This window comes from Paroedura picta, chromosome 7 (genome assembly GCF_049243985.1).
Source record: "Paroedura picta isolate Pp20150507F chromosome 7, Ppicta_v3.0, whole genome shotgun sequence".
NCBI lineage: Eukaryota > Metazoa > Chordata > Lepidosauria > Squamata > Gekkonidae > Paroedura > Paroedura picta.
The window spans coordinates 23,641,365-23,661,011 of record NC_135375.1 but is presented as its reverse complement, the minus strand read 5'-3'; the positions used below and the strand labels follow the sequence as shown (position 1 = coordinate 23,661,011).

Below are 19,647 nucleotides of genomic sequence, written 5' to 3'. Positions count from 1 at the left end.
AACCCCCCCCCCCATAAAACAATTTAAAACAGTTGAAAAACAACCAATCAACATTAAAACCCTCCAGCACTCAGCGGCAAAGCGACCCGATTCTAAGCGCTCAGAAACCTCAGGGTGGACAGAGTAGAATTATTTAAATCCTTATTATTATGTTTCCCTTTATAAGAAGGTCATGGGGATCCTTAGTTGGTTGGACAAACTAAGCCTTTCTTTTAACTGCCCCATTGGGAATCCCATTTATTTGTAATGCAGAGAGAGAGAGCAGAATAAGCTTGATAAGGAGACTCAGGACACAAGTCTATTCATTTGTCATACTATTTGCATAGGGAAAGAGAAACAATTTAAAACACACTGCATTGCAACACCCGTTTTTGAAGACTGGGAGATCACAGTATGAAGAAACGCATATGCTTAACATCATTCTCCAGCTGTGCTTTTTTAAACCATGTGTGCACGTGTAAAAAAGATAAAACAGAAATATGCTTGCCATCTGGCTAAGAGACCTCTTGAGTATGATGCTCTGCTAGCTTTGTGTGGCCCTGGAGTCACACCTGAACCTGCCAAGACAGGGTCAGCAGTTTATGAAAAAACAGCCCACACACAATTTTTCACATGATGTTTATACAACACGGCAGACAGATACATACAAGCCTGGCAGTCAACAGCATCAGCAAAGCAAGTTTGTCCATTTCTTTTCATCTCAAAAAACAATGTAGAAATCTATAGTCCAGACAACATTGTCAGCTCAAGCAACGGAGGACTGCTTTAGTCTTTCAGATGCCTTCGATTCTCTGAGTTCCAGGTTAAAATTACTTTGGTCTGTTCAGAAGAAATTTGACCAACTGAAGTAGAACTTCATCATCAAACCCTTTGACGTCACTGCCTTCTATTGCTTCATACAGGGGTTTACTTTCAATTCCCCAGCAAATATTTTTCCTAGAGTTATCTTTGTCAGCCTCAACAGTTAAAGCCAAGGTATTCAATTGATAACAAAAGAAGGCAAAGTGTCTTCCGTCACTAACCACAGCTTGAGATACAAAGGGCCGGGTTACATCTGCCTCACTCCAGAATCCTGGGAGAGAAGGGAGGGAAAAACAACAACAGTTAAACAGTAAGGCTTTGCTACTAACAAGGAAGTGCAAAGATATCATATCCCCATTGTAAAAGGATGCAAATTTAATTGCTGAGACTCTTCAATCATTTATCTCCACAAAAGGGAAAACAACAGAATCAGCCTGCATTTACAAATAGGGACATATAAAATGTTTTGAGCCTGGTCTGCAGTAGAGGTTCTGACCTGGATCGCCCAGGTTTCACCCATAACCTTAGAAACTAAGCAGGGTTGGTTCCAGTTAGTATTTGAAAGCGAACCTCCCAAGGAAGTCCAAAGACCACTACAAAGCGGCAGGCAATGACAACTAATCTCTGAAGGTCTCTTGCCTGGAGAATCCTATGAGGTCACCAAAAGATGGCTGTGATTTGATAGCATTTTCCTCCTCCACCATGACATGGTAGTTACTTTTTCCTCCACTCAAGATGAAATCCTCTCTCTGCCCCTTCCCACCACCACCAATAGTTTGTCACTGAACTATTCAAGATGTCTACTACCAATATGAGACACTGGGACTAGCAAAACCTATCACTGCAATTTGCAATTGTCAAGCTAATAACATCCCAACTCTGCCTTAAAGGCCGGCGGTACCAGCCATCTGTGCTGAAGTGTCCAAGCCAGTAGCAGAATACACTGAGATCTCTAACAGAGGATCATATATGCCAGCTTTTCTCAAGTTTTTCACCATTTCACCCTGGAACATTCTTCAGGTTTTGAGATACCCCAGAAGACACCATCTTTGGACGTCATTTGTGTCATCTCCCAGTATATATTTCTTCATAAACAGAGGGGGGTTTTTTTGCACATGCTCAGTAATATAGCAATGTCAAACTTGCATTTAAAAAGGATGCTAACTATATAAATCTAAAAAATAAATAAATAAATAACAGGGAAAGCCTAATCAGTTTTTATTCTGATTCCTGCCATTCAACTATAGCTCTGAAACTGAGGCTTGCCTTCTCTGTGTGTGTGTTTCACATAAGCAGCTACATAACAACACTCTTATGAGGAGGGGGGGGGAGAGCTCCCTTTGTAATGGGGAAAATTTTACAATCCCCTCCACTCATCAGAGCTACATTTTATTAGGGTAAGCATTCAAATAAGTGGAACCTAGCAATACCCCACCCCCTCCTCCAGGGATTTGCCTTGTTTGTGTGTGTGTTTTTCCACATAAGCAGCTACTTCACAATGCTCTTATATTGTTTTTTAAAAAGCTCACTTTAGTGCAGGGGTAGTCAAACTGCGTCCCTCCAGATGTCCATGGACTACAATTCCCAGGAGCCCCCTGCCAGCATTCGCTGGCAGGGGGCTCCTGGGAATTATAGTCCATGGACATCTGGAGGGCTGCAGTTTGACTACCCCTGCGTTAATGGAAGGCTAATTTACTTCTTCCTCCCTATCAGGAAAATGAGCTTCGATGCCTTCCATTCACTAGCAGACAGCCCCCAACTCCATCAGAAAAAGCTGCAAAGGGTTAAGCATCATGGCAGCCTTCTGTTCTGTCAGTGCTGTTATGGAATGCTTGAAACAGCTAACGGTGAAAGAGCAAGAAGGAACCACTGCAAGTGCTAGAGGGATAGAGTGTGGCCAGCAGAGAACAAGGACTGCTTAGAACAGTGGTCCTCAACCCCCGGGCCGGGGGCCGGTACCGGTCCGTAGATCAGTCAGTACCGGGCTGCGGCTCCTCCTTGTCCTCCTCCGCGGCTGCTGCCTTAGGGCTGCCCCGTCACTCTGCCATCGGCTCACCTTTTGTGATCTCCGGTGGCCGCCGTGGCTGGGGCTCCTTCTTGGTGTGGCACTGTGCAGCTGCTTCTGGCAGCACCCCGCAGCGGGCAGTCGGAAGTCAGGGGTGCCAGCGGGAAAGCAAGCGGAGCAGGTGCTCAGGCGGCGGTGGCATCCCTCGGCAAAAGACTACCATCCCCCTGGGCCTCAGTAAAATTGTCAAGCTTTGACCGGTCCCCGGTGATAAAAAGGTTGGGGACCACTGGCTTAGAGAGAACAGCTACCATAGTAATCATTGCTGAGACAAAAGGAAAGCGAGCTTGCTGCGATCAATAATCTGAATACAATTGTATATATAGCAGTGGCAGGAAGCATTTTCCAGTAGTTCTTTCCCCTAGACCTCCTCAACATTTCTCTTACACTCCAAGGGGTTTCTCCTGCCAGTTCTACTCAATAGTTCACACAGGAGCTGCTCCTGAAAGGAAAGTTCTTCTTGCAGAATCGGCCGCTTCACAGGCTCTGTGGGCAGATTGACTGCTTGTTATTAGTATTAGTTAGAAGTAACATTTTAATGTGGTGAATAAGAAGTTGAAAAAAGGTGGAAGCAGATGTCTTCAGGACAACTTTGGTGGGGGTAGAAGGGCAGCAAGGAGGAGAACAGAAACAATAGCTCCAAAATTGCTGTAATGTGGAAATGGTCTTGGTGGGGAATTCTAACCCTCCTCTTACTTGCTGGTGTTATTTCAGCACTTGAAACATTATTATTATAGTTCTGTTCATCACACCATCTATTAAAGGCATTCCGTTAAAACAATATTACTTGTCAATTACCAATTGCCTTACCCTGGTACATTGCTTGTGCTCCAGTCCATGCAAAAAGACTAGCGAGTCCATTGTTACGGTAGGGAACTTCAATCTGATCAGCGTTACCTAATCTTATCAGCCTCTCTCTTTTCACTTTGTCAGGAATCAAATGAAACTGCGTATGGCCATAGGTGCAGGGATCTGCTAACTTTGAACCTAAACCACCCAACAAATGGGAAAAAAAATTAGATCCTTTTGTACAACAAGTATAAGAATTTATGCAACAAGAATTTTTTAAAATTTTACAAGAATTATGCTAACAGGTAAAACAACAAAACAGCATGCATAATTCACTAATAAAAGTATTTGGTAAAAATGGCATTTAAAAGAGGTACTCGGTTATCTAATAAATTAGTAATTTTTAGACACAAGCAACTCTGAAATCACAATTACAGGGACACAAAGACTAGATCCAACAGAGAATATCTGCGGGTGGCAGGATTTCCATTCAGGGAACATGACTTTCTCAGCTTGCTCACCTACTGCTGCTACAGCCCAAATACCCAAACCCTGTATTTTCTTATGCTCCCCGCAGGGCACTTTGCCCTGTGGGTATGAATCTGTTGATGGTTCTGGGCCCCCAAGAAATATGCCTGGTCTCAACCAGGGCCAGGGCTTTTTAATTCCTGGCCCCTACCTTGTGGAATGAGCTCCCAGACGAGCTGAGGGCCCTGTGGGAGCTCTCCGGGTTTCGCAGGGCCTGTAAAACGGAGCTCTTCTGCCAGGCTTTTGGTTGATGTCCAGCTCAAAAACCAGGCTAATGAGAGCGGATCCTTCCCTGTCCTTGTGAAATCTGGACTCCCCCCTGGGTCCAACCATCGCCCCTGGATTTACAGCTTCTTAGTTACAAGTGGGAATGGATGAGCTGAGAAATGAGGGCCTAACAAGGGTAGTATTGTCACCATCCAGCTGTTTTATTTTTACCTTTTGCATTTTGTATGTTGTACTTGTTAGCAAGAGGGCAAGGCTTGCCATCTAATGGGGTTTATGATTTTATTATTATGCTGTAAACTGCCACAAGACGGCTAGTCCAGGAGCAGCAGTATATAAATGCAATAAATAAATTAAATAATGACTCCATGGGATGTCCTGGAACAGAACTAGGCATTTTGGAATGCAATGAAAGGGAGGAAGCAAGAAAGTCTTGCTTTATCCTTGGAAATCCTTCTACCCATGAAAGTGCTCTGTCAGATTCAAGCCAACATTGAACTGACCACTATTTCTTGTTCTTAATTAATTTTTAGCTGCCGTCTTTTAGTAGACGTGCATGAGCAATATTTAATTAATATTATGGCATTAGGATAATATTTTTGATATGTTAGTACTATTACTGCACTTATTTAAATATTGCATTGGTTGTTCATGCAGAGTACAAAAGATTTCTTAAAAGAATATTACATCCAAGACAGTTGACCAGTAAACAGCTTGGTGTAGTGGTTAGGAGTGCGGACTTCTAAACTGGCGAGCTAGGTTTGATTCTGCACTCCTCCACATGCAACCAATGGGGTGATCTTGTGCTCACCACAGCACTGATAAAGCTGTTCTGACCAAGCAGTAATATCAGGGCTCTCTCAGCCTCCCCTCCCTCACAGGGTGTCTGTTGTGGGGAGAGGAAAGGCGACCGTAAGCCACTTTGAGACTCCTTCGGTTAGAGAAAAGGGGCATATAAGAACCAACTCTTTTTCTTCTTTACCCTTCATGATTATGCAATACTGTCACAGTTAAAATTAGATTGCTATACACAACAGATGGATACACAAAGAACAAGCTAGGGTGTGCATAGAAGAACAGCATTATACAGACTAGCCTCTTTTGTATATAATCAGCTTAACCCTGGTGGCACATAGCACATATGCATACAAGTGTCAGCAATTGCAAATCCTTGAAAACCACATCCCTGATTCCTGGACTAAGCACCACAAGTATTTTCTGTATCTGTTTCTGTATCTCTCTGCTGACACAAGACTGAAAATGTATTGGGAAATGATGGGGCTTGATTCCTGCCCTACCCTCAATTACCTGTACCTGGTAATTGTCAGGATCATTAGGATCTCTGCCATAAATTAGCCTGGGTTCTTCCATGACAGTTATATTGCTTGGTGCCTGGCAGTTTCAGGTCCTATATTCATGCTAGTTGTTAGAGGTGATGCATATGTTGTGTTAACTCCTATCTTTTGTTGAGGCCTCTCGGCTGGGCTCAGTTTTGTTATCGCCCAGCCAAGGCCATGAGAATGTCTCGTTATTTTAATTGCCTGTGTTTCTTTCCTCCTGCCCCCCTCCCTTGGGAACTTTCAAGTTTTGGGAGGGAGAAATGTATTGTTAAGGGGAAGCAAATCTGCCCTCAAGTCAGATTTGTCTTCGCCAGTCTGGATGTTCGTAGTATTTCTCAATAAAGCTTTCTTTTCATTAAGAAGCTAGTTGTGAGTTCTTTCAACGTCTGACAGTAATGTCATTCATCCTAGACTCCTATATGCCCAAAATAAAGACTACATATCCTAGCAGAAGCCCTTCATCAAAAAACACTATCATGGTATATGAGCTAAAATTATGAATAGTGACCTAGTTCTATGTCAAATCTTCCCTCTGCTAGCAAGTAGCTACACAGTTTTAAACAAGTAATGCTTCACTTAGCCTGCTTTTTACCCTCTCCAAGAACAATGTGGTCATAAATGTGAACCATCTTATAAGTAAAGGTAGTAACTGAAACACATATGAGGTTCTATCTAAATGCTCATTATCTGAAGGCACATGATTCAGCTACTTTAAGAGAAAATATATAAATGTGCATCTTGAAAGCACAGAATGAAACTGACATCAAGAGACAATAAAAGAAACTAAAACCTATAAATCAATACCTGAAAGAGCATATGTATAGGAGAACTTTGAAATGGTGACCTTACCTATAAATATATTGTTGTCATATTGTCTTTTGAACAATGGAAGTTTGTCAGGCAAAACTTGAATAACAGGAATCTCTCCATGGGCAACATAGTCCAGAGGGGCAAACTGAGGGGGAGAAGGACAATAACTCAGCAAACAGAAAATTCAAATATGATACTGTAAGTGTAATACGGATAATGTCTTCATGCTATAGAAGCCATTCCAATACCTAATGTAAATTATGTTCACTTTTGTAACCTGTCCCTCGAGTTCTTCCTTTGCTCTTCCTGGAGGAGTGAAAGTGAATACATATTGGTCCTTCATGCACACTGCTATGATAGCTGCCAACACAGAACCCAAATTTTCTGAGCAGCCAACTCAGCACAACCTTGCTGTAGTCTGGAAGAGTTTATGGTCTTGCTATTAGGCAGACCGACTGAGCCATGTGAAAGTATCTTTTAAATCTCTTAAAAATTAATTTCCTCAAAGTGATTTCAAAGAAGTCAGAATTTAATTGAGGATATTGATTTGGCTTCTTGACTGATTTTCCATGTCCTGCCCCGCCCTTAAGTTGCTTTTTATTTTCTTCTTCTTAAGAAACCTTCTTAAGTTGCTCATATGGAAGGTTGCTCTTATTTATAGCTGGTACATGCAGAAGTTAGATGGCTTTAAGTTCTGTCGGAGGAGGTCACAGAGAATGTGGTTTTGTGATACACTGCAGTATCAGCAGAGCATAAATCAGCTGCAATCAGGGCTCAGGTTCTCATTCAACCAGTCCTTATTCTGCAAGTGATGTTGTAAGTTCAGTTGGCTTATTTTCAAATTCCCCAGTGTTTTCACACACAGGAATTTATTGCTGTCACTACTAGCCTTAGGTTCTGGGCTAAGGCAAGTACAGCAACAAAGTGGCAGACATAGGATTGTTCTCCCTAGCTGAATGCAGGGTAGCTAATAATGTAAACATGAAGGAGACTCTCCCTCTCTCTCTGTATATACAAATATGTATACACACACACAGAGATATATGTAAATATATATATATATGTGGAAAACTAATGCCTATCAACTTCACTGACTTTATGGTTCTTAGTCATCTCTTTTCTAAACTGAAAAGTATTAGACCACTCACTCTTTCCTTACAGGAAAGGTGCTCCAAGCCCTAAAGCTTGGCTTCACTCTCAAGTACTTTCAGTTCAGTTTAAGGAAAAGGCACTAAATAAAAAGCTCACAAAATCATTCAAGAAACCAAGCCAATTAGTTTAACTCAGGGGTAGTCAAACTGCAGCCCTCCAGATGTCCATGGATTACAATTCCCATGAGCTCCTGCCAGTGCCTCATGAGAATTGTAGCCCATGGACATCTGGAGGTCCGCAGTTTGACTACCCCTAGTTTAACTGTTTGGCCTCAATAAAATCCTAACCTCTCTGAAATCACTTTATCAATACAGCTGTCCTGTGAGAAGTCTTTACAAATGTATAACTTTACTTTGAAAACACTATAATGAAGCAATTCCTAGATATATCCTTGTATTATGAAGACTATTAGGATGCAATAAAAATAAATTGTCGCATAAATAAATTGTCCAAAGGAAGGACACTTCAAAGAGAATGTTTTCTCCTGAATTGATAATATCCAGTTTCAGTTTTCAAATGCAGCGTGCTAATGTCTTCACTAAAAAGACTATTTTATCAGCTATGAAAGTTGACTCGTGCTGCACCTTAATAGATGGAATATAACATAAGCAAACATTGCTGAAAAAAAAAAAGGAAAGAAATTACATTGTTAAAAGATATTAATTATTCATACCTCCGGAAGCTGTTTTGGTATCCGAAGTTGACAGTGAGGTTTATCATCTATCTGAAATAATACTGGATCAATTGTGCCCTTCCGATGTCCATAGGGTACTACTACTTCACCACGCTTCCAATAGAAATTCACCTCTGGTTTAAAATCTAAAACAAGATACATACATGCCTGGTCACAGATGACTTTATTTGATGAAGCCATAATTTTTTTTTGCTTTGAGATATGCTTATGTTACGTATAATTTACCCAAAGACCATACTATCAAGAGTAAAGAGTCCTACCCCAATCTGGATAGACACATACATTTAAAATTCAGGTATTTCAAGGTGAATGTCTGGAAATTTTCACCTTTTTTCTAGATGGATTCTCAATTTCTAAAAATGTTTGTAGTCTTCCTTCAAAATAAGAATCATAGCCATCATGCTAGAAATTTTGCACCAAAGCATTATCATTTCTCAAGAGCTTGATGCCATGACTGACTTATCGTCAACGCCAACTCAGACAAGATACTGTAATGAACTGTGAATAACATATTTCACAAAGATTAAATGGAGACACCACTTAGGTTTGCTTGGTTCTAAAGTATGAGGGGTTTTTTTGATGTTCAGTTAACCAGGACCAACTGTGTGATTGCCAAATTAACATCACCAAGTTTTCTGATGCTTAATAAATGAGATTATTGCCATTTTGTAAAATGAAAACTGAAAACATCTACGAGATGGGATAAAATAAGTTTTAATTTGCTACACTGACTCAACAGATGCAACAGATTTCATCTTGCAAGCCATGAGCAATGGCATTAAGGATAGGACGTTTTTGATTTGTAAGTAAAGGTAAAGGTATCCCCTGTGCAAGCACTGAGTCATGTCTGACCCTTGGGGTGACGCCCTCTAACATTTTCATGGCAGACTCAATACGGGGTGGTTTGCCAGTGCCTTCCCCAGTCATTACCGTTTACCCCCCAGCAAGCTGGGTACTCATTTTACCGACTTCGGAAGGATGGAAGGCTGAGTCAACCTTGAGCCGGCTGCTGGGATCAAACTCCCAGCCTCATGGGCAAAGCTTTCATATGGCTGCCTTACCACTCTGCACCACAAGAGACTCTTTTTGATTTGTAGGGACACCTTAAGTCGGAAACAACTAGACAGCACATAACACAGAAACATTAATAAACAAGAAAACTAACAATATTTAGTCTCTGAGATCAAATCTCAGTTAAAAATCCACTAAGGCTGCAATCTAATACACACTTATGTGGGTCTAAGTCCTACTGAATAAAGTAGCACCACTCTCTAAACAAGCACTTATCAAGACAGATCCTATGGACCTGTTCTACTAGAGCAGGGGTAGTCAACCTGTGGTCCTCCAGATGTTCATGGACTACAATTCCCATGAGTCACCAGGTTGACTACCCCTGCACTAAAGTACAGCTCCTTCAAGAATACTCCCTTTTCTTCCAAAAGTTGCCTACAATACTGCTCTCCTCTTCTGCATTGTATCTTCAGTACCACCTTGAGAATTAGGTGAGATTGAGAAAGTACTCCTGGAAGGGGGAATGAAGGGAGGAGGCACTGTACACTTGGACATCCACGTTTTTAAGCATATGCTTTTGTGGACTGTACACCTGATGAAGTCAACCAAGGCTTATTCCACGATAAGCATTTGGTCTTTAAGAAGCAAATCTCTTATTAATAGTCCCTGTGCACTACACAGAGCTTTCCACATATATACATTTACATATATGTATGATGGCAGGTATGTACATATGTATACGTATATACAGAGAGAGAAGTATTTATTTTACAGCATTTTTGCTCTGCCTTTCTGGGAAAGGATCCGGCATCCCACGACTGCGTGGCCCTAAGGCGGGCAAGAGACGCACCCGTGAAGGCGTACGCGAGGATCGGATTGTGGGCCATCAGGTGGGTGGTGAGGACGGGCAAAAGGAGGGTGAGGAAGGGCGACGGCCCCCTCTCCGCGGCACCGAAGAGGAGAGGCTTCTTCTTCCTCTGGTAGAAGTATTCCTGGAGCAGCAAGTCGCACACCACGGAGCGCAGCTCGGCCAGGTCCACGCCGCGGGCCGCCGCCTCCGCCTCCTCTACAACCGGCAGCTCCGGCACGAAGACGGTCTTGGTGTAGTCCTGGTACCAGCGGTAGGCGTTGAGCGCCCACGTCTGCGGGTAGACCACGTACTTGAGGCGCTGCAGCTTGGTGTAGATCCGCAGCTTCTTCTCCACGGTGGGCGCGTCGTGGATTGACTGGAAGAACATTTCCCGGCGCCGGCGCTTGGCCGCGAGGCTCTTAGCCGTGTGAGAGGCCACCACGGGCGGGTAGAGAGAGGGCGGCGGGGTTGCCGGGGTCGTCTCTGCCTCCGAGGCCGCGCTGTGGACCAGCCGCCCATTGCACAGCAACCGGCGGAGTCTGACGGCCGCCATTTTCCCCGCCGGAAGAAGGAAGTTCGTTTCCGGGAATACTGGGCGCCGTGATTGGCCACGTCGCCTCACGTGAGGCTGCCAGGCGCGCTCAGTCCCCGAAGGCGCTGTCTGGTGCTGCGCATGCTCGGCAGCCTTCTTCCCTTCGCACATGTCTCTTGACTTTGAAAGCGCTTTCCGCTCGGGGCGTTCTCGGGGGCCGGCTAAGGGAGGGCAGTTCCTCCCGCCCACCCCCAAAGTCTCCAGGTGTTTCCCAACCCAGAGCTGGCAACCCTAAGCCGGCTGTCCAGACGCTTCCATTGGTTTTGCTGTAGCGGGTGGCAGAAATACTGTGTGGGAGTCCATAACATTCAAACACACGCGCACGGTTTAAGGAGGTCGGTGCAGGTGGGCAGCCGCATTTGTCTGAAGAATCATGGCCAAGATTTGAGTCATAAGATCATAGTGTTAGAAGGGACCCCCCTAGTCCAGCCCCCCGCACAATGCAGGAACTCGCACCTTTAACTTTTATTCAAGGTGGAAACTTTTCATGTGAGGAAGTGTGTGTGCACACAAAAGCCTACACTTCAAATACAACTTTGTTGGTCTTAATGGTGCCGCTGGACTTCTTTAGCATACCGATGGTTATGGCTTTTCAGCTTGATTCAGGTCCAGGAGGACCTTCCAGCCCCAACATTGTGATGTTTCAGACTCATATGCACTACTGAATAAGCCCCCTTGAATTGAGAAGAGTTGCATCTCCTCAAAGGCAGGTGAAATGACAGGCTGGATGCTAGATGGTACCTTGATGAGTAAGCACATGCATTTACTTCTGTGGAAAATGTCGCCATCCTCAAGATATTTGAATTTTTGGTTTGGGAAAAGTAATGCTAATCTCAAGGATCAGTAATTCTAATGCAGGTGACTTCAATATATTTTCTAAAAATCGTTTATAAAGGCTCCCTGGAAGGAAAACAATTGTGATTTTACCTATTAGAGGACTGAAGTGCATAGAGTGAGCAGTCTCAACTCAAAAATAAGGTCTATTGTATTCAATGGCCTAATTTGGAGAAATTGTGAGGCCTTAAATATATATTTAGAAATCACTGAGCACACCATTATTAAAGAGACTGTGCAGAAATATATCAAGAGATGCTGCAAAACAAAAATGGTAGGGATTAATCTGTTGTAGAGTCTTGCAGCGCCTTTAGCACTGTGTTCCCATTGGAACTCAGGGTCACCCTAGAAAACTGACTGCAGTAGATTCAACCTGAACAAAAGGAAGTATATCAGGAAAACTGACATCTGGACCTCACATCTGGACAGATTTATGGAAGTTCAGGCTATCACTGGCTGTTGCTGAATGAGGCTTCTGGGTTCAGAGGCCAAATGTTTCTGATTGTCCAATTCTCAGGATCAGGTGAGGGCTGTTGTGGACTATCCTTCTGTGGGTTTATCTCTGACATCTAACTTGGAAGCCAGATGTGGATACACCATTGTTCAAATCCAGTATGGTTACTCTTATGTTCTTATGTATTCATTTAAAATCCGGTTGGACTTCTTGTGAAGCCAGATCCCTTGAAACAAATCAGTATCATTTTCTTTCTCCGAATTTAAGTACACAAAAAGTAAACTAAGAAGTGCTGTGGTTCTTCACAAGCTCAACACCAGTGGGCTGAGGAAAAGTAGCAAAGCATGAGTTGAATTCAACCAGTTATTCCACTAATGAAAACGGTATTCCACCCAAATAACCTCTGCTAGAATTCGGGGGGGGGGGGCGGAACGGAACATGGGGAGGTACCATCTGCAGTGGTGTGATGTGACAGTTCTGTCATAAAACCATAGAGTGTCAAAAAATTCCTAGAGAAGAAAACTGAGTTTTCCCTGAAAGTGACATAATGCTGTTGGCACAATGGTATTTTGGGGTTTATTTTTCTTTCAACATACTGCTATTCTGGAATAAAGTGACTAATTAGGGCCTAAGCCAGACAAACTTCTCTCCTGTTTACAAGTTACTGGCAGATCAAAACCAGTAAGTGAATCAAAACTGTCTGGCAGAGGCTAAAGTAAACTGAAATTTGCACTGAGAAGATTTACCAAGTTATTTACCTAACATGTACAGACCTTTAACGGCTATAGCTCGCTCCTTAAGTTATCTGATGAGGTCTGAGGTTATTTTGTTCTGGCAGAGGTGAGACCTGTATAAGTGTGGGGAGGGGCCAGCAAAAATCTCTTAATAAAATATAAACAAAGCATTTTAGATGGAACCCAATTGTCAGTGGCCTAAAACAAAGTCAATTTATATCACTGGCTGGGGGGCATTTTTGTCTTTTCAGTTTGTCATGTTTTCAAATTAAATTACAGCACATTAAACGACATGTCAGCCTCCAGGCAATAATGTAATGTGGAATCTGTTGTATTTCCTTTCAGAAGGAGAAATTCATTATCGGCTCAAGGAGTGGCTTTGCCAGATGAAACCCATGTGGGGAGAAACCCACAATTTTTATACACTTGTCCAAATGCATTTCACAGGCATATGAAGCATAAGTGAGACAAGCAGTATTACCATTCTGCATATAATTCAAAACTAACCCAGCTAAAAAATGTGTACAGTATTATGAGGAGACCAAGCATCCCAGTGCCAAGCAAGCAACATTGTTCTGCTTGGAAGTAAAATCCTTGAAATCAAAGAGAGGGCCTGTCAAATAAATGCATTTCATATGAGGGTCTGAGTTTTCTGTGGCATTCCAAATCAGATACTAGCAGCCCACAGTTAGGATTTGCTGAATCAGCATACAAATCCTTAGCATGTTGTATACTCTCCCTGCTGCTCCACTCGGCCATATCATGAAGCATAATGTTACTTTAATATTGCAGATACTCTAATATCCTTGGTCAGCACTGAAGGCCCAACTTGACTCTCTGGTCACAGCTGCTAATTACAACAGATATTCTGGTTCTGCATTGCTTCCAGTCATTTCTAAAACAGACGGCAGTGCCAGGGGAATGTTGCTGGGTCACTTTGTTTTAGGTTTATACCACAGGTCTCCCATCCTACCGTCTTCCTTAAACAGATGGGAAAGATCCCAAGGAGTTTTGGAGTTGTGGCGTCAATATCCTGATGATATCCAGTGCTCTCTTGCCTTTCGATCTAATTACAAGGTGAAAAAAAATAAAACCAATGCTTGGAGCAGTGTTTTTTTTACCCTTCTTAATGGCCATGGCAACCACTAAACTGCAAGGGTGTGACTGGAAGTAATTTGACATAGTCATGAGGCACGAAGACAGTGAGCCAGAGTTGTGCTCTTATTGGTGCCAGGATCAGGGCCATGGGCAGCAGAGCAGAAGAGCTGGAGACAAGCAGAGCACCAGGGAGGTCCTGTAGTGAGAAACAAGCCAAAGTTCAGAGCCAGTTTGGTGTAATGGTTAAGAGTGTGGACTTCTAATCTGGCGAGCCAGGTTTGATTCCCCACTCCCCCACATGCAGCCAGCTGGGTGACCTTGGGCTCGCCACAGCACTGATAAAACTGTTCTGACCGAGCAGTGATATCAGGACTCTCTCAGCCTCACGTACCTGACAGGGTGTCTGTTGTGGGGGGAGGAAAGGGAAGGTGAATGTACGCCGCTTTGAGCCTCCTTCGAGTAGGGAAAAGTGGCATATAAGAACCAACTCTTCTTCTTCTATAAAGGAATCTCCACAACTGAGTGCCCTCAGCTTATTGTCAGACTGTCCTTCTCAACATGTTAAAAAGGGGGGGGGGGGAAACACATCATTATTTACACAGGGAGTCTTGCCAAAAGGCAGCAAAAATTTAAAATTACCCAGGGCTGTAACATACCTGAGGGTCCCAACTTATGGTTGAAGACCACAGGCTTGGAGAATGTACGATGACTGACAGCAAGCAAACAAATTTAATGCAAGATGGCATTACTGTGGATCAGGTAAAGCTGATTTGGGAAACGTCATTCAGTCTAGGGTTGTACTCCCCTTGAAGGTTCATAATTTGAGGGTGGTTTCAACTATTTCTAGATAAACAATTGAGCTAGAATGTTTTTTGCCATCTTAAGTTGGTTTACCAGCTGTGGCCATCGCTAGAAAAAGCTCACCTGATTGCTAACATTTAGGTGTGAATTACTGTACATCTTCTTTATATGGGGGCTGCCTTTGAAGGACATTTCAATGTAAGATGTGGCAGCCTAAATCTTAATGGGGAGCTGCCATAATCAATACAACTTTTGTACCAAAGTGCTGTATAATGATAACAAGAACTGCTACTATTTTATTTTTATAACCCTGCCCTTTCCAGTTGGTAACTGGAAGAGATATAACAACAAGAGATATATTGAAAACCACGATACATATTTTAGGTGGAAAAAAAGGGAGGTAAATAAATATTCTCTCCATTGTCAATTTATTTATGATTCGATTTCCAGACGACACCTCCCTAATTGAGGGGAGCTTGGGGACGTTTACAACAGTTTATAACTATAAAAACATAATAAAATACAATAAGTTCCTTAACCACCACAGCTGATGGTAAAATTACCTTGAAAAGTGTGAGACTCCAGGGGAGGGGGCGAGAAATTTGGAGAGAAGGGAGGCCCATAGTGTACCTAGGCCAGCCTGGCCTCAGCCATAGGCCTGTTGCTGTTTTACAGGCTCTGTGGCACTTAGACAGCTCTCTTCATAAGAGTGGGCTTGGCCCAAGAGGCAGACAGCTGTTGATCCTTACACCAAACCAATCTTTGTTCCGCCTTATAATATTAGTAATTTTACCTTCCTTGCTAAAATTCCTGTGTGGCTGCAATGTTCCAGGTTCACTTCTACATCCTCCAAAGTCTTCAGTCTCTGTTTCCTGACATCCAAGATAAAAATATTTCTTCCCTGGTCCAAGAAATGAAACCAGCCTTCTGGCTGCAAGAAATGGAAGTTTAGGATTTTCTTCTCCGTAAACTGGGATGAAGCCTGTGAGCTACTTGATCAGATCTCCCCAATGGATGGCTGGTGCTCTAAAAACCACCAGATATTGGAAGCCCTGAACATTAAGCTACTGTTGTGAGTTCAACCAGAACCAGAAGCACATGGGGGGGGGGGGGACAGGGAAGATGTTTTTACCAAGATGTATTTAAACCACTGGCAGGATGTTTCCTTCCAAAGAAAATATACAGGTTTGGGGCACTAGATGTCAGCCTTGAACCACTAAAAAAGTGTGTTCCACAGTGGATGAATGCAGTCAAGCATGTTACTAGTCGTATTTTACCATACAGTAAATTGTAACCCCAGAGTGCAATCTAGCATAGTTACGTCCCTTTACAAGAATTCTTAATGCTGGCTAAAATCATGTCCCTGGTTTGTAGTTTGCATGAATGTGCTCACTGGTAATGTTAAATGCACAGATTCCTTTGTCAGCTAGTCTGTCAATATGCAATGTTAGCAAGGTGGAATCTCCATGTGCTGAAGAAGTTTACCTCTGAAAAGGAAGTAAAGGTAAAAGGTAAAGGTATCCCTTGTCCAAGCACCGGGTCATGTCTGACCCTTGGGGTGACGCCCTCCAGCGTTTTCTTGGCAGACTCAATACAGGGTGTATTTGCCATTCCCTTCCCCAGTCATTACCGTTTACCCCCCAGCAAGCTGGGTACTCATTTTACCAACCTCAGATGGATGGAAGGGTGAGTCGACCTTGAGCCGGCTGCTGGGATCCAACTCACAGCCACATGGTCAGAGATTCAGACAACATGTCAGCTGCCTTACGACCAATTGAATCATAGAGTTGGAAGGGCCATACATTTAGCCCAACCTCCTACTCAATGCAAGATCAGCCACAAGCATCCAGGAAAGGTATCTGTCCAGCCACTGCTTGAAGACTGCCAGTGAGGGGGAGCTCACCACCTCCTTAGGCAGCCCATTCCACTGCTGAACTACTCAAACTGTGAATTCCCCCCCCCCCGATATCTAGCCGATATTCTCCATGTAGTTTAAACCCATTACTATGGGTTCTGCTGCCAATGGGAACCTTTCCCTGCCCTCCTCTAAGTGGCAGCCGTTCAAATACTTAAAGAGAGTCATCCTGTCCCCTCTCAACCTCTTCTCCAGTCAACATTCCCAAGTCCCTCGGCCTTTCTTCATAGTGTTTGGTCCCCAGGCCCCAGATCATTCTCCCACAGCCCAATGGGGTCCAGGGGAAGCCTTCACACACAATCAGGCCATTGCTTCAATCATTTATTTAAATGAGTAAATAAATCAGTCCTCAATTATAACTAAACATGGTATGTTTTTTTTTTTATTTACCTTTTGATGTTCCTCTAAGTCAGGGATTCCCAACCAGGGATCTGGGGTTCCCTGTGGTTATGCGAGAGCTTCCCAGGGGTTATGGGGCCTTTCCCAGAAGTTCAGGTGGCCTCTGACATCTGTAGATATCCCTGGAGCCCACTTCTCCTGTTGCTCTGCAGGCCTAGTCTTTTTCTCCCCAAATGGAATCAGTAAATTGATTGGGCGGCTCCCGCTTCTTACTTCCACGCCCACTTCTCTGAAGGGGCAAGTCACTCGAAGCCTGAAAAAATATCTCATGGTCAGAAAGTTGGGAAAGACTGTTCTAAGTCCACATTGCATTAATAACTACTAATCTTCTTGGATCAGCAGCATTTCACGTATGATTCTTTTTGCACACTTTCAAGGGAGTCACAGTTTCTGCCTTCAGCATCAATTAAAAGCTTGGTTCAGCTAGCCGTGACCCTGATTTCATGTACAGAGTAATTGCGGCAGCATCCACAAGGCGGAAGAATCTCAAACTCCACCTGTTTACTAATTTAACAGGATTCACTTTTGCTTATATATTCCTACTGTTATGATGGTCAGTTCATAGTCTGAGGAAGAGTGCTTGCACTTGAAAGCTCGCCTTTATTGGTCTTAAAGATGCTACTGGACTCTGATTTTATTGTGCTACTTCAGACCAACATGGCTACTCATTTGAAACTCCACCTGGGCATCTACTATGCAGACACAAAGCACGTTGTTTGAGTTGGACAGTTGCAAAACAAGGGGTTCCACAGATCGGCTCATGATTGATCGTGGCTGTTGAAAAGAGAACGCTAGCCTGCTGAATCTGCTTGTTTCAAAGTTCTCAGTAGCCCTGGTGCGCATGCAGAGGCAGCTAGACACTGTCTGGCTACTGCCAGAAACCCAAGACTGGTCAAACTTTAGTCTGACCCAACAGGGCAGTTATTACGAACGACTTCCTGGGTGCTTCAGCCCACAATTTTATCTCCAGTCTCCCAGCCAGGAAAAGAATGACATTTTCCCTACAACAATTTGTTCCATTTTGGTGTTGGGGGGAAATGTGATATCCACAAACAAGTACTTCCTTAAGGATACTGTGCAGGATCAGTTTCAGTGGTCTTTGGGTAGAGAATTTCTGGGGACCCTCGACTCCTCTGCATGCCGTTGTGTCCCCCACTCATACCTCCGTCCCTGTCCCCCTGCCTGTGTTCTCCTCCCACACTGCTTAACCTACTTGCTCGTTTCCCAGTCCTTCCATCGTTCACGCATCCATCCCTGATGATGCTCGGCAGTGCACACCTCTGGGAGTGTGGGTGGTGGGAAGGCTCACAACAAGCAGGTGGGCAGCGAGGGAGGTGAATGGGTGGGTGAGTGGCAGCAATGGACCTGGGACTTGGCAGCTGCCTCACAACATGGTATGTTGATGCTGGCCCTGATACTGTGCAACAAATGAGCAATCTGTATGCGTTCCTTGCACTCAAGAGCCTCTTGTGGCGCAGAGTGGTAAGGCAGCCGTCTGAAAGCTTTGCCCATGAGGCTGGGAGTTCAATCCCAGCAGCCGGCTCAAGGTTGACTCAGTCTTCCATCCTTCCGAGGTCGGTAAAATGAGTACCCAACTTGCTGGGGGGTAAACGGTCATGACTGGGGAAGGCACTGGCAAACCACCCCGTACTGAGTCTGCCATGAAAACGCTAGAGGGCGTCACCCCAAGGGTCAGACATGACTCGGTGCTTGCACAGGGGAAACCTTTACCTTTTTTAACCTTTATGCGTTCCTTGCACTGTTAAATTGTAATCTAGAATGGTCCTTAAATTGTAATCTAAAATGGTCCTTAATACAAGCTCGTGCCTTCTTGTAGCATGTCTGTCAATGTGATTGTTGTGAATAAGGTTTGGCCGCACAGCTACTTAGCTCAGATCATCCCTCCTTAGGATGGAGAGAAGCCATTACTTACTTAAAATAATAAATACCTAAAATGTCACAGTCAAAATGAATGGATGGTCTACATTGACTCCCAGTTTCAAATCACCCCATCCATCTTACATTTTTTGCGTGGTAGTCTCATATTGTTAACATGATATGCTTGCAACTGGCCAAGAATAAATTGCTCCTAACCCGATTTTTGACTTTGCCAATATATAAATATAATAGAATGATTTAAAAAAAAGAATGCTATATCCCTATGCAACCAACTCTAAACAAGGCGACCAACGTTATTCATTAAGGATTACTCCCTGAAACGTGACTCAAGGATTGCAGCTTTTATCAATTAAATTCTTCCTTCTATACTTATTTGGACTAAACAGTAAAACAAGATCCTCATATAGTAAACATGACTTCTGAATCGTTATGCATTACAAAAGCAGTATTTCAAGTCTTTGATCATGAATTCCTTGGGTTGGATCCTGTTTTCTATACATGCCTGGATGGGGTGCAATTAACACCTGCAGCGGCTGCCAGGAATTTGGGGGTGATCTTTGATGCCTCCCTTTCCATGGAGGCTCAGGTCACGAAAGTAGCCCAAATGGTGTTTTTCCATCTGTGCCAAGTGCGGCAGCTTCCTGTCCTTAGAACAC

At 43.6% G+C, this 19,647-nt stretch overlaps 1 protein-coding gene and 1 long non-coding RNA gene across 2 annotated transcripts; both read right to left on the bottom strand.

Annotated features, from left to right (window-relative positions):
- Positions 1-603: 603 nt before the first annotated feature.
- On the bottom strand, positions 604-10,856 carry MRPS30 (mitochondrial ribosomal protein S30). Its single transcript, XM_077347081.1, has 5 exons — positions 10,266-10,856; positions 8,384-8,529; positions 6,598-6,703; positions 3,677-3,853; positions 604-1,072 (listed from the first exon to the last, which is right to left on the bottom strand). Exons 1-5 carry the CDS (start codon positions 10,816-10,818, stop codon positions 810-812), a joined length of 1,245 nt encoding a protein of 414 aa, XP_077203196.1. The 5' UTR covers positions 10,819-10,856; the 3' UTR covers positions 604-809.
- Positions 10,857-13,354: 2,498 nt separating this feature from the next.
- On the bottom strand, positions 13,355-17,220 carry LOC143841737 (uncharacterized). Its single transcript, XR_013232771.1, has 3 exons — positions 17,084-17,220; positions 15,572-15,709; positions 13,355-14,173 (listed from the first exon to the last, which is right to left on the bottom strand). It is a non-coding gene; the product is annotated as an uncharacterized LOC143841737 (long non-coding RNA).
- Between the last annotated feature and the right edge of the window lie 2,427 nt (positions 17,221-19,647).